Below are 15,185 nucleotides of genomic sequence, written 5' to 3'. Positions count from 1 at the left end.
ACCCTTAAATATTTGCCAGGTACACCTGTTGTTCAACTTATTCCACAAACTCTCTCCTTATTTTTAATTTTTTTAAGGAAACCTGTTTATATTCCAGAAGACATAGATGGCAATTTTATTAAAATGGATAATTTACTTATGTTCCTAAAGCCCACTGACCAGTGACAACATTTTCCTTACTTTAAAATGAAATGCAACTCTCAACTGTTTGTAACAAAAAATGAGGGATATGAGAAAACTCACCACTTGGGTTTCCTGACAAGCCACTTTTTGTTTGTCTGTTTGCTTGTTTTTTTTATTTTTTAAGAAGAAACAACAATGCCTGGTTTGATTGTTCACTCTCCCTTCAGAGTAAAATGAAGGGATTATATTATATAAGGGTGAATACCCAGTGGAGAGGAAGACAAGCCAGGCAGGGTGCAGAGAGGTCAGGTGCTGCACTTGCTTAACCGTACATTGACTTCAGAGATGTCCAGGCAAGCCAAGCTAAGCTTCCAGAGTTATCAGAATTATGGCCCATTCTAATGTGGGTAGTTTTATTTTCAGCCCTGTCTTATGTCTCCAACCTCATTTTGTCATCTTTCATTTCTTTCCTATTTTAATTTATGTTATCTTATATTTTTGGTGTCCTTGAAGCTTGTGTCTTATTCTTGCCAAAACAAGGCAAGTAGTACATCATCTATCCATGAATTTCACTACTAGCAGATATTGCCCCCAGTTCCATTTTGTCCAAAACAACCTAATACATTTTCAATTTGAAAAAAATTTGTTTAAAATGTATAAGTGCTTTTTCCATGAGGAGATGCTGAATCTGGCAATAGATTTTTGTTTGCTTGACTACGTGATTAAAATAAATCACATATACAACATAGAATTAAAATTGTATATATATGGCGTACCATGGAGAAAGAAAGACATATTGATGTTTATTATTATGGGTTCTTCCTTAAGGAAAACAAGAAAACAAATAGATTACACACACATACTGAATTGTGTTCCCCATTTGACAGATGCCCAGATCCCCTGAAACACAATCTAGATCCTCTGTTTCCATAGGCTAAGATCTATGCATTTCAGAAAAATAAATGCTATACTATAGGGACACTATAGTTTTTACCATCTCCATATTTCTTACGAAGAATCTGATTTTCATATAATTTAGGAAATGTGCTCATTGTCACTCAGTTGATGAGAGAATGAAGCTGGAATCTCACCTGAAATGTTGGACTTTAAATCCAGTATCCTTCCAGAACATTGTTCCAATATATTATGGGAACTGTTCTCCCACCCTGTCCTCAGTTGGGAGTTTCTCTTCTTGGCACTCATGACTTTTAATCCACTTATACTTTCACCAGGATAGCAACTTCAGCTGCCTCAATGGCATGAACATCAATGAAGTAGACGTAAAGGCAACAACAGGGATTTATACACTGCAACGAAGAGTCAGTTCAATGCTTTCATTGTTTCCTCAATACTTAAAGCCTACTATACTAATTTACTTTCTATGAATAGCCCTGATATATGTTCTGTGTTTTTTCACCAATATCATATAGTATCTTAAGAGCTTAAATATCCTTGATGTAAAATTTGGTTTATTCAACTATTAAGTAAGTACATCAGCACATATAAGTGAAGAATGTGATCAAAATGTTATAATGGCATGGAAATATGATTATAACACCAATTATATAAATATGAATAATTATTTTAGGAGGACTTATAATTGTGCAGAAGTTTTTTTCTTATATGTATGTGTACGTATTTTGCAAAATGCACAAAACAAAGTTAAGATTTTCTTTTGGTGTGTGTTATGACAGATAGGAAAGATAATGCGTGGACCATTCATGAAGTTTGTAGCACATGCAGCCTCCTTCACCATATTTCTGGGACTTTTAGTCATGAATGCAGCTGACAGATTTGAAGGCACCAAACTTCTTCCTAATGAAACCAGCACAGATAATGCAAAACAGCTGTTCAGGATGAAAACATCCTGCTTCTCATGGATGGAGATGCTCATTATATCCTGGGTAATAGGTAAAGGCTGATTTTCTGTCATCATTTCTTTTTGCAGGCTTAGCAGTTGGACTGAATGACACTGATTCTTTCACACATCAATTATACAAATATATGCAGCATGACACAATGCATCACACATCATGATTTCCTTTGTGTTCTTAAAGCACAGTTGCCTTGGGTTCATTAGTGATGTCCTAGTCTCCTCATATACCATGTGCTTTTTGCATTTTTAAAACAAAACAAAACAAGAACAAAAAAAATCAAAGCAAAAAAACAGGAAGAGAACATCATGGTATTAAACAAACCCTACTGGTGATGAAGAACTATCATTCATATTTTTGGAGAGCGGGGATTTCAAACTTGAATACAACCACATGATTTTATGTTGAGATTTAGTAGAAACTGAAGCTAATAGCCCCTTGCTTTTATTAAATATTTATCGTATGTGCCAGGAATTTTTCAAAGCACTTTACGTAAAATACATCAAATCACATAATCTCTCTGTGCCTCAGTCTTCTGGCATGTAATAATTAATAACATCTATCTTTTGGATTTATGTGAGGATTAAATAGCTTGCTTTAGATCTCTCAAATGACAAATAAAGAGAAAGAATTCAGTCTTATTCACTATATGGTTTTTCCTTAGAATTCAATATATCCATGTCTTGACATTAAATATAATACAAGTGAGACAAACATTTCAAATGTGTATCTATTAATAAAGAAATTCAATAGCTATTAAGTGTCTTTGTGAGGTAATAAGGACACTAAGGTGAATGAGAAGCAGTTTTTGCACTTGAGAAAGGTAAGTCTAGGAGACAAGTCAATAAATCAATCAGTAATTAAGCTCAACGTGACAAATGCTATACTTTGGGAACTGTTAAGATCTTATGAATATATACAAATTGTGCATCTAAATCTGAGTGAGGTGAAATGTGGAAGGGGCATGGAAGTTTTACCTGGATAGTAGCTTCAATTGGAGACTTCAAGGAAAAGGAAATGTTAGCTGGACAGAGTGTTTGAGAGAGAGGGATACTGCAAGGCTTGGGAACATTAGATGCAGAGTTGTGAGACTCCAGGGTCTGGTGTTTGTGGATGTGGGTAAGAGGAGATAAGGGTGATGAAATGGACAGAGGAGATTTTCAGTGGTTGATGATGTAATCAGATCACATTTCAGAAAGGTCTAAGTGGTTCTGGGGTAAAAAGGTGGCTTCCATGAGTGGTAGGTCCAGAGGCTGAGACCCAGTTATGTGATCTCTGTGAGGAGGATGAGGGCCAGAACTCAGGGGATGGTGGAAAGGACCTGAGAGCTGCTTAAAAGATAAACTGCAAGGAACTTGGTGATTCTTACACATTGAAAGGGAGATCTGTGGATTCATAGATCAGTAGGTGGATGGTGACTGAAATTCTGTAAGAGGAAAAATATAGAAGGAAGTCCATGCTTGGGACTAGGAGAATGAAAAGTTGATAAATACGTTTGAGTTTGGCTTTGAAATGCCCATGGAATTTCCAGGTGGAAATGTCCGCTTGGTAATAGAAAGTATGATTCTGGTAAAAGCTGATGGTTAAATTCCAGCCATCCTCAATTTCCAAGTGGCACATAAGGCTCTGAGTATGCATAAAGTTACCTAGGGTGGTATTATATAGGTGTCAAAAGAAGAGAGCACAGGGGATCTGCCTACTGGACTTTTAATAGTCCATAGCTTTCTTCCCACCCAGACCCCCCTTTCCCATCTCACCTCCCTTCTGTTACTTGGAGAGAAATCTTAATCACTTTTCTTTTACTTCTGGGCCAGAACATTTTTTTTTTTTGGCTCCTTCACATTAGAGCCAAGTGGGATGATCAATTGAAATATGAGGAAGAACTGTGAAAATTATTGAATAATCATTTCAAATGCATGTGAGTTAATTCAACATACATTAGAGAGTTATTTATTCGAAACTTTGAATCTCTTCATTTTCTGGATACATTTGAAAGAAAAAGATTAAGTAGTTAGTAGCTTAACATGTAAATTTTATCACTAAAGTAATTATAAAGTTAAAATAAAGAAGGGTTCTTTAATTTTCACTATTTCTTTTTTTCATTTTTTTATTATGGTTTCTTTGTTGACTCATAAGTTTTTTTTAATATTTATTTTATGTAGTACTGAAGATCGAACCTAGTGCCTCACACATGCGAGGTGAATGCTCTACTGCTGAGCCACAGCCCCAGCCCCTTCACTATTTCTTTTCTAATTTAATTGATGAAACTAAACAAATTGCATTTCACCTCTAATATCTGACTTAAGAAAAAATAGCCTTTGGATATTAGACTAATAACCTAGGTGCTACAGTTTATTTTAAATGTATTAGAATATGTACAATACATAATACAGTGCTTGGTGCATAGAAAATAATCAATAAATTTCAGATAATTAGATTTTTCACTAAGAGTCTATGTTACTTCTGTGTAGAGCTAGCATTTCATACCGAATACCTATTAGGCAAGATTCTTTTAGTTCAAGATGAAACTTTGAAAAAACTAAGTTTTATACAAGAACATTAGAGAAGATGAATGTTCATTTCTTTCTTTATCATGATCTACCCTCCTCATAGTAACTTTTTTATTATAAACTTCAGAAGTTTTTTTCTTTTTCATTTAGAAATGTAAACCAAAACTATTAAATTAACCTTTACTTTTGTGAATAAAAGCATTTTTCTTGGAATTCTTGTCCTATTCACCTTTGTATTTCACTTCAGAGACTATCTCACTGTGTTTATTTAAAGGGAAAATAATGAACAACACAAAACAGATAGCTATGTATTTATAGCATGTTAGACTCCTGGTCCAATTATTGACTCTGGTAATTATTTCCCTTTAAATTGTTGTAGAACCTTCTGGAAATATTAATAAGAAGTGGCCTATCTAGTTTAGAGCCTGGATGTATTACATTCGCTTGAGGGAACAGATTAACATTAGTGATCACAGAATTCAAACTTATCTAATTTTTAGTGGAGGAAAAAAAGCTGAAGGATAGAGCTAATGTTTCAGGATGTCTTGACAAGGCAGAATGGCAAGCTTAAACCAATGAGACTAGGGGTGGTGGTAAGGGGTTGAGTGAGATCCAGGACACCTGAGGCGTATTTATTTGGAGGGCCCTATTTAGAGAAAAAGAAGACAAAACAGCCCTGGACAAAGCATAGGCAAGTAGGGTTATCTCAAAGCTGAAGCTTCATTAGCTTTACCTTAAACCTGTCCTGCTGGAGAAGAACAAATTTAATGAGCACACAAGTGGGTTGTTTGTTAAAAAATTTTAGAGGCAGAGGGAGCTGATTCATTCTCTACTGCTCTAGAGGGCAGAAATAGAACCAACAGATCCATTTTGAAGGGCTATTCCTGAAAATTTGACAGTGGGACGAGCGGCCTTTAGAAGGAGCAAGCACCTGTCTCCAGATGCATTTGAGAAGAGAGGAGAAATAAGACACTCTCGCTTCAGGCAAAATAGTTCAGGGTTTTTGTTTTAGTGTGTAAGCTTCAGGAAGGCATCATTTGTACCAAGAATTCTATTAAGAGAGAGAGAGAGAGAGAGAGAGAGAGAGAGAGAGAGAGAGAGAGAGAGAGAGAAGATAGAGAAAGGGAAGATTTGAAAACTGCTGGACTGTATGTATTCAGATGTCGCTTCAGTCTGTAGTCCCTATGCTTGTTGCTCTGAATGATCCTCATCTCCTGTTGAGGCTGGCAGGATTTTTCATTTCTGTTTTGAGACAGAGAGGAGAGACGGGGGCGGGACGGGGAGAAATGCACTCATGAAGTATTTCCTATTACAAATTTGACCCACTAGAGTACATGTGAATTCAATTCTTACCCCTTTTTAACTTGAAAGAGCTGAAAAGCATTAGTGAAGTTGTCTCAAGTTCACATTTTGTATGCTACACTGAATGCCGCTTTTGAGAAAACCATATGACATGCTCTTGGAGGGCAGAGACCATGACATTTTCTTCATCTCAACAGGGCTCCATGGCCATTTATTTGGCAGGTTCTGTGACAGACATTTAGGACAAATGTGAGAATTTGGGGCAGGTGGTTGCTGAGGGTAAGCAGAGAAGACTAATTTTAACCATAGACTTTGAAAGTCCTCTTGGTGGAAGGAGGTTTTGATTAGTTGTTGGTATTTGGATTATATTTCCTCAGATGGCTAGAGGGTCAGACAGATGTAAGAGAGCAGGGTATCTTAAAGTAACTTACTTTTAATCAAGTAACAATCTCCAAATTAAGAAACAGAATATGTACTAATTGCTGTAACTTCTTCTCATCTTTCACTATTCTTGTTTTAAATGTGAACTCACAGTGTACATAATATTTTAAACTTTTAAAATTTAACTTTATGGCATAACGATTTTTCAGATGTGTGTTAGGTCCTCCAAGAAACAGGCACAATGATTAAATGTACAATAGTTGGATTGGGAAAAAAATGGACATTTTATTAAGGAACACTTTTTGTGAGAGAAAAATGAAGATCTTGCTGGGAAGGTTGCAAGGATTTTCAAATTTGGATGCAAGTCTAACTCTAAGGGTTTTAGAGAGGGAAGGAAATCATCTTAGGTTGGGGGCATCCTAGTTCTCAATGTAGACTAAAGCAAGTTTGGCAAGAAATCCTGAGCCAAGGTGAACCATTAGAAAAGACCCATGGATCCTAAGAAGGGGCACCCTCAGTCATTGGCCAGGAGCAGCCATGGGAGGCAAAGCCTTGGTTAAAAGATATAATGATTTTCAGAAGGTAGTACCTGAGGTCCATGGACAATAAAATTCCTGTAGTTGGAAGTCAATAAAGCACATTCTCATGGTCCCATCTCCCCATGAAAATTAATAAGGTATCATATCAAATCCCTGTTTGATTGCCTATCTGTGGAAGTCCCTTTGGTTTTTCTATTTTAAGTGTGTAAGAGTGTTTGTGTGTTTTGGGTATTATAATGAACATCTTCTGAACATTTTTCTATGTGTACAAATAATAGATCGATAGAATGCTTTTTGTTTTAGGCATCTTGATGAAGTTTGTCAGATTGCATTCAGGTGATATACTGATATTGCTGGACTGTGAGATTGGTGGGGATGTGAGAATTATGGCTGTAAAGGAAAGTTGGGGCCAAATTTGGAAGGATTTTGAAAAGGAAATCTCTCTTAATCATGAGAATCATCTTCTTGTATCATTTGGATCAAATGGCTAACAACCAATATCTATTGATGATGGTTCCCTCATCTCAGATTATTTTTCTCTTGTCAGTAAACATAGTTTGCATTTGAATTATCTATATACAATGGAATACTATCAGGCTGAGAACTTTCAATTTTATTTTGTTTCATGGAAGAGCTAAGGCTGGAATGAAATTGACTTGATATTTTAACCTCTTTTTGATGCAGGCATGATATGGGCTGAATGTAAAGAAATTTGGACTCAAGGCCCCAAAGAATACTTATTTGAGTTGTGGAATATGCTTGATTTTGGTATGTTAGCAATCTTTGCAGCATCATTCATTGCAAGATTCATGGCATTTTGGCATGCTTCCAAAGCACAGAGCATCATTGATGCAAATGATACTTTGAAGGACTTGACAAAAGTTACATTGGGAGACAATGTGAAATACTACAATTTGGGTGAGTTTTCATTATGCAGTCTACATAAATTCATAAAAATTCAGAATTTTCTTATACAAGAGATGTCACTAGTAGTCGGTAACTGCCCAATTCTCCTAAAATTATTATTTAGTTTTAAACATCTGTATTTGAAGTATGAGCATCTGTAAATGAAAAGTCTTACTTTGTGCTTTTTCCTTTGATTTATCTACTGGGTAGAAATCTCTCTTAATCACGAGAATCATCTTCTTGTATCACTTGGATCAAACGGCTATCAATCAATTTCCATTATTACCTATCTCATCTCTTAGATTATTTTTCTTTTGTCAATAAATAGTTTGCATTTGAATTATTTATATACAATGGAATACTTTCTAGCTTTATAAAAGAAGGAAAGCTTGTCATTTATGACAACATGGATGAACCTGGAAGACATTATGCTGAGTGAAATAAGACAGGCACAGAAAGACTCCAAGAGCTCACTTATGTGTGGAATCTAAAAAAAGTCTAACTCATAGTAGAGTCATGATGGTTTCCAGAAATGGGGAGAAGATGACCAACTGTATAAAGTTGCAGTTAGGAGGAATAAGTTCTGATGTTCTGTTGTACATCATGATGACTATAGTTAATAATAATGTACCATATACTGGAAAATTGCTAAGAGAGTAGATTTTAAGTGTTCTCGATATACATGAAAAAAAGTATGTGAAGCAATGGGTATGTTAATTAGCTTGATTTAATCATTATGAAACACATATGTGTCAAAACAGTATATCATACCCCATATATATATATATATATATATAATTTTTAAAAATCCACAATTGAGTGCTACTTCCATTTAAAGACATGTAACTTATTTGAAAGCAAAAAGGAATATTTGAGTTCTTTCAGTACTCACAGTAAAATAAGTAATACCACCATTTCCCAACCAGGCTTTGAACTAAAAAACAATGTGGAGGCCTATAGTAAGCTCAAATACTAATGAAATTTAGGGTAGATGACATAGATCTATTAGTCAATGGGATTGATAATATTGAATCCTAGAATTAGGAAGACTTATTCTCCCAGTTTCCAAACAGCAATGGTCTAGAGAAGTCCTTCCCACCAGGAGTGGGTGGCAGCAAGCACCTAATCATGGGAGATACCTCTGTGGAGGACACAGAAGAATTCCTAAGAGGGTAGTGCTGAGCCATGTATACCCAATTAGTCAGTCATCCCAGTTTAGCAATCAGATAAGTCCCCTATCTTCCCAGGAGACAAATGACTAAGGGGTGGAAATAGTTTCAGTTATTTGCTTAAGAAAAACTCCTCCTTGTTAGAAATTGGAGTTGGGAAAAATATAATCCCTTTTAATACTTATTTCAAACCCTCTGATAACAGGCTAACACTTAATTGGCACCTTTGTGGGTTTCATGGCTATATCATATAAGGTCTCCTCTTTGCATTATAAATTTTTAGTTTTTATTATAATATTTAAATACTTTAAAAATATGAATAATTTTTAGAAGATTTCTATTTATATATAATGTTACTATTCAAAGCACTATAAAAAGGAAACTACATTTATTAGTTTTTTATTATCTTTTCCTAATTCTACTATTCAGAAAATAAGTGAATACAAATTTATATTTTCTCTGGCAGTGTTTTGCTTTTTCCTCCATAATGGTTTTCTTGATTGGGTTTTTGATGACTTGATATAATAATGCCAAAATAATTCACAAATGAATTTTTGCAACATTTTTGTGGTAAAATAGACTTGTTTGAAGAACTGATAGAAATTATTTCTAGTAAGTTTAAATAACTGCAAGTATTCCACAGGAACCAAATTACATTACAGTGTAATTAGTTTAAGACTAAAAAATAGGAGCTACAATTTATTAAGTGCCCAGATACTTTCTAAACACTGAATATATGTAAACTTACTGAATTTTCACAACAGATAAGAGAAATGGGAGTGACATTATCTCATTTTTAGGGGGGGGGAAATAAACAAAGAGAAAAGTAATTTGAATAAGTTGTGATTATCAATATTATATTGATAGTTGATTAATCAATGTACAGGAATTCTCAGTTACTGAGTCTATAGGTTCAGCACTTAAATATTATGCTATACCCTTATGGGAAATTGCTAGCAAACTAGAAGTCATCATCTTCTCAATGAATGTCAGAAGCTCGAATATAGCTGACACTAAAGAAACCCTTTAAGATCAGAGACTTCATTTGTGAGCTATATTTTTAATGTAATTATTTATGATTTTTTTTCTCAGAAAAGAAGTTATCTACATAAGAAACTTACCATCACTCTTGTCTTTGATTTTTCCTAGCCAGGATAAAGTGGGACCCTTCTGATCCTCAAATTATTTCTGAAGGTCTTTATGCAATTGCTGTAGTTTTAAGTTTCTCCAGAATAGCATATATTTTACCTGCAAATGAAAGCTTTGGACCTCTGCAGATATCACTTGGTAGAACAGTAAAGGATATCTTCAAGTTCATGGTCATATTCATCATGGTGTTCGTGGCCTTTATGATTGGAATGTTCAACCTCTACTCCTACTACATTGGGGCAAAACAAAATGAAGCCTTCACAACGTACGTTGTCTCAGCTGTCTCGATGATGGAAATTGCCGATTGAATAAGCATTCATTTAGCATTGTTCATATAATTCCATGCTTGGGTAAAGACTTCCTCTCTTGTTCTTTAGCAAAATGTGAGATCTTAAAATGAGATCTAAAACATAGGAAACTAAAATAACAACAGCTAACTTTTTTAGAGCCAGTTATTGTAGGAAATACCTTTAAGAATAACTTAATTATCCACATTCCACAGAAGAAGGAAATTGAAATTCACAAAAGTTAAATAATTTACCAAATGTTCCATAGCTTCTAGTATGTGGGAAAGCCAGTATGTAGCCTCTTTTCAATGACTAGCATCTATTGCCCTAAAATGCTCTCCTATTTACTAGGGATCTGGGGCACTGAATACGATTAACAGCTGCATTCCTAATTCAATTTCTCAGAATTTATTTTTGGAAAAGTTCAAGTTATCAGTGATAACAAGAGTTTTGACTAAAGTTCACCATGGGCACATGTGTTTTTTATAAAATCTGTTTGGAATAGATTACTCAAATGTTAGATCTTCAGTGTTACAATGAGAAAAATCAACTGAAGCAGAACCTACTGTTTTCCATATTCTTCTAAAGTTCATTTTTTTTTCAGGGAAATGAAACCACCTGGGTTAAGCAGATGGGTTTAGCTCTGATGAGTCATTATGCCTAAAGCACTGGAATTTCTACCTAAGGCATGTCAGTGATTTGGGTAACACTGACTTGTGTACACTGTTATTTTTTTCCTTAAGATGCATTCTATTGTTTTTTATTTATTAGGTATGAATAGAAGCACAGATGAGCCAGAGACCTAAGAAGACTCTAACAAGTTATATTTTTTTTATTAAGCAATACACTTAACATTTTCATTGTCAAAATTATCAGTTATTTAAATGTTAGTATCTTTGGTTATGAAGTTATGTTATTGCATTTATTGATTGCCTATTCTGTGCCATAGATATCAAGTTACATGCTTCTTAAGAACACTATCACCAGTGCTTGCAACGATCTTAGATATTATTCTAGGGGATATAGCTCAATTGGTAGAGTGCTTGCCTTGCATGCATTAAGCCCTGGGTTCAAACCCCAGCACCACCATAAATAAATAAATGTTATTCTATACATTTGACAGAAAAGAGAAGTTCAATGTTACTGAATCAACTCAATTTTACTATTGATTTTACTACTATTACTATATATATTTATATACTTTCTTACTTTGTTTCTTTGTTTTCTTTGTCCCCAGAGTTGAGGAGAGTTTTAAGACACTGTTCTGGGCTATATTTGGACTTTCTGAAGTGAAATCAGTGGTCATCAACTATAATCACAAATTCATTGAAAACATCGGTTATGTTCTTTATGGTGTCTACAATGTTACAATGGTCATTGTTTTGCTAAATATGCTAATTGCAATGATTAACAGTTCATTCCAGGAAATTGAGGTACAATTTCTACACATCTGTATAGTCTGTGGTTTCATATTTTATTATTATCCCCAGCTAAGCAGTGGGATGAAGTATGAATTACTAGTCTTTCTTTATTGTTTCCCTGTTTATTTATTTAACCCAGTAATCCAGAAAATTTTAATTCTGTACACAATATAGAAGGGGGGTGGTGGAACTGTAAGGCATAAGGAGCATAAATGTCTTTATTTTAAAATATTCAAAAACTATTGCTTATGAATAACACTATTACCCATCTTTTTTGAGTGATATTTAAAACCTATCTTTTCTCAAGTTGGGAGTGATAGTGATAGTGATAATGATAGTTTTTATTCAAGAAATCTTGGTCTGTGTACTGAATAATGAGTGATCGATTACAGAATAAGAGAGATCTTTATTCAGTGTTTTTCAGAGTGTAGGAAAATATATTTTTATCTTTCAGTGTATTTATTTATAAACACACGTGAGTTTTGAGAACTGTAATTGGTAAAACTAACAAAATTTTAAATATATTTAGAAAAGAGTGTGTGAGTAAAGCATTAAAATTTTGAAAAAATCCTGGAGCATTTTTCAGAGTGTTAGAACAATTTTTGTGTGTATGTGCATTTCCCTGCTGAACAGTCATGTGTATCTGTGTAGGATGATGCTGATGTGGAGTGGAAATTTGCAAGGGCGAAACTTTGGTTTTCTTACTTTGAAGAGGGAAGAACACTTCCTGTTCCCTTCAACCTGGTACCAAGTCCAAAGTCCCTGTTTTATCTCTTACTGAAGTTTAAAAAATGGATTACTGAGCTGTTTCAAGGTCATAAAAAAGGTTTCCAAGAGGATACGGAGATGAATAAGGTAATTTAGTTGATCTTTATCATTATGCTCTTAAACACTATGACCATTGTGATCACTGAGCCATACTCTAAAAAGTGTCAGTCTATGATGAAATGTCCATCCATCCCCCAATACAAGTTCTTTAATGTATTAAATGCAACACTGTTCTTTGCATTATGTGTTTTGACACAAGCACTTTGGAAAAGTTACACAATGCTGTTCAAATAATATATTACATTATCTGAAGTGGGTACCAAAAGGGAGAGTTATTTTGGGCCCCATGTTTGGCATGGTGGCTACAAGTTCCTTATTTCACCATCCATTTACAGAGCCAGGTAAAGCATCAGCCATTGTTTATGACTGGTGGGAACCTGGCACACGCTTAAATAGCTTTTACATTGGTTCAGAAATCAATTGCTCACGTGCTACATGGTAGACCAGTGTTGGCACTGAATAGCTTTAGAAAGAAAGGTCCAAGTATACTGATTTGAAACAATAATCCCATGAATTGATGCAATTGCAAGAAGACATAAAAGAGAGGGTAGGATGCTTGCAAAATGTTCAAATGTGTTTACAGCACATGAAGAGTGTTGTGTATCATTGGGGGTCCCGGGCAGAGGTTTTCCCTGTGCAATGATCTCTGCTGGTAGCAGGACACTGCACCAAGAAGAGATGTGGAGACACTAGGTAAACCCAGAGGAGGAGGACTAGGATGGGGACAGGTATGTTGTCATATTGGGGAGAATTGGAGGACTGGGAAGTTTTTTCTGAAAAAGGAAAATTGAAGGGGAACAAGAATATTTTTAGACTACCCACTTTTTATTAGGAAAAACACTTATTTTTGTCTCTTCAAAACTAGGAAAAGAGGTAATGAGCAAAAGTTACAAACACTTCAATTTTAATTTTATGTGAGAACAAACTTGGAACAATAAGATTTGTCCAACAGCGCAGCGGGCTGTCTTAGAAAGTAGACAACTCTCTAAAACTGCAGATAATAAATTCTGGATGACAGATATTAGGAATTTCTACAAGATTCTTCTTCCTAAGTTGGTGGGCAATTGGACCAAATGATTATGGAGGTCCCTCACCATGATCCAGTTCTATCATTGAATAGAAGGGGAACATAACTCGAATTGCTGTTCCCTTTGGCACTTGTTGCCTGGGGTTCTCAAGTAACAAGCTCTTTAAGTTCTTTCTAGTTGCCACAACTGTAATATAGGAATAACAATTACATCTACATCATGAAAATCAAGTCAAATAAACATGTAAAAGTGCTTTGAGATTTCTAAAGGCCTCTTGAAATTTAGTAATTAGATTGTAGGAATTTTGTAAAAATGTTCCACCGATGTTCTTCTTCCAGATGTATGATTTACTGGACTCAGTGAGTTGTATGGAAAATTTGCGTATTTTATTTAATGCAAAAGAGTGTGCAGTTTGTGTGTCTGATTGGAATTGCAACCTGAGAGAATTTGGCATCCACAGGAAAGGTCCAAGAACTTATCCAAAGTGTTTTTGGCAAGTGCTTGGACCTATGAGAATGTGTTTTTCTTGTTAAAACTTCAAGAGTTAGACCAGTTAGCTTTTAAAATATGGACTAAAGAATTAAATCAGCTGTGGATTGTACTTAATATACCATCTATCTTTAAAAGAGAAATGAAGAAAAGAAATTTGGAATTTTGGGAAGTCATGAAGACCTTTCAAAATTATCACTTGACAAAAAACAGGTAAGATAATATTTGAAAATATGAAGCTATGCATATCATTAGTGTATCTTTTCAGAGAAAAAAGAGGCCAACATTCGGAAGCAATTTCAAGAAATAAAGAAATAGGTAACAGACACATTAAGGAATTTGACCCCATAGTAAATTTCACCTTTATTTATATCTATAAAGCATTAAATAAAAAAAAACTAAAAATAAATAGAAAAAGACCAGTAGAGGAAGGGGAACAGGGGCAAGGAAAAATGAAGAGAAAGTGGAAGTATTGGGGACTAAATTGGAGCAAATTATAGCCCATGCTTGTATAATTATGTCAAAATGAACTTCAATATTGTGTACAACTAGAATTCACTAATAAAAATTGTAAAAATAAAAAAGAATTTGACAATGTTCACAAGAATCTATTATTGAGAGGTAGAAATAAGCCTATGTCTAATTAGCAAAAAGAATAATGTATATACTTAATATATATGTTCAGCATATATTTATATATATATATGTTCAGCATATATTTATTTACTTATGGGTGATGGAATAAAGGGTAGGGAAGAAAAGGCAAAATTAAGAGAGGAATCTGTCAGGAGCCCGAGGCCTAGTATGATTAACTTAACTCTGCAGCTCAGGAGGAACACACACAGCCAGCAGTTCCTCCTTATTTGTCAGAAATCAAGAAGCTGTCACTGTGGGAATTTTGTAGCTATTGTGGTCAGCACCATTTGTAATGAGCAATGTGTCCTAAAGATGCATCAACTATAGAAGAAGCACAATCCTTGGTGGTGATCAGGATATTTGCTTCCTTGATTGTTGTGCACACCTAGCAGAGGATGATAAATACTAAAGTGATATTAGAAACAAGTGAATTAGGAGAAGGCAGTATATTAAGTAGAAATTCTGTTCAGTTGCATATAATAACCGAAATCATGATGTTTTAAATAAGACAGTTGATCTCCACCCTCTTATTTAACTCTCCAG

General features: G+C 34.7%; 1 protein-coding gene across 2 annotated transcripts in view; it reads left to right on the top strand.

Moving 5' to 3' along the window:
• Trpc6 (transient receptor potential cation channel subfamily C member 6) overlaps positions 1 to 15,185 on the top strand; it is a 112,687-nt gene that overhangs the window by 85,206 nt on the left and 12,296 nt on the right. Inside the window, exons 5-10 of one of the 2 annotated variants that reach the window (XM_078046912.1) lie at positions 1,818 to 2,034; positions 7,414 to 7,647; positions 9,954 to 10,218; positions 11,478 to 11,673; positions 12,313 to 12,516; positions 14,145 to 14,219. In XM_078046912.1, coding sequence (XP_077903038.1) covers positions 1,818 to 2,034; positions 7,414 to 7,647; positions 9,954 to 10,218; positions 11,478 to 11,673; positions 12,313 to 12,516; positions 14,145 to 14,219 — 1,191 coding nt within the window. The remainder of the gene's footprint in view (positions 1 to 1,817; positions 2,035 to 7,413; positions 7,648 to 9,953; positions 10,219 to 11,477; positions 11,674 to 12,312; positions 12,517 to 14,144; positions 14,220 to 15,185) is intronic. The other variant, XM_078046913.1, reaches the window with a different exon arrangement.

This window comes from Ictidomys tridecemlineatus, chromosome 4 (genome assembly GCF_052094955.1).
Source record: "Ictidomys tridecemlineatus isolate mIctTri1 chromosome 4, mIctTri1.hap1, whole genome shotgun sequence".
NCBI lineage: Eukaryota > Metazoa > Chordata > Mammalia > Rodentia > Sciuridae > Ictidomys > Ictidomys tridecemlineatus.
The sequence above is the reverse complement of the archived record's forward strand: the minus strand, read 5'-3'. Positions and strand labels throughout refer to the sequence as shown.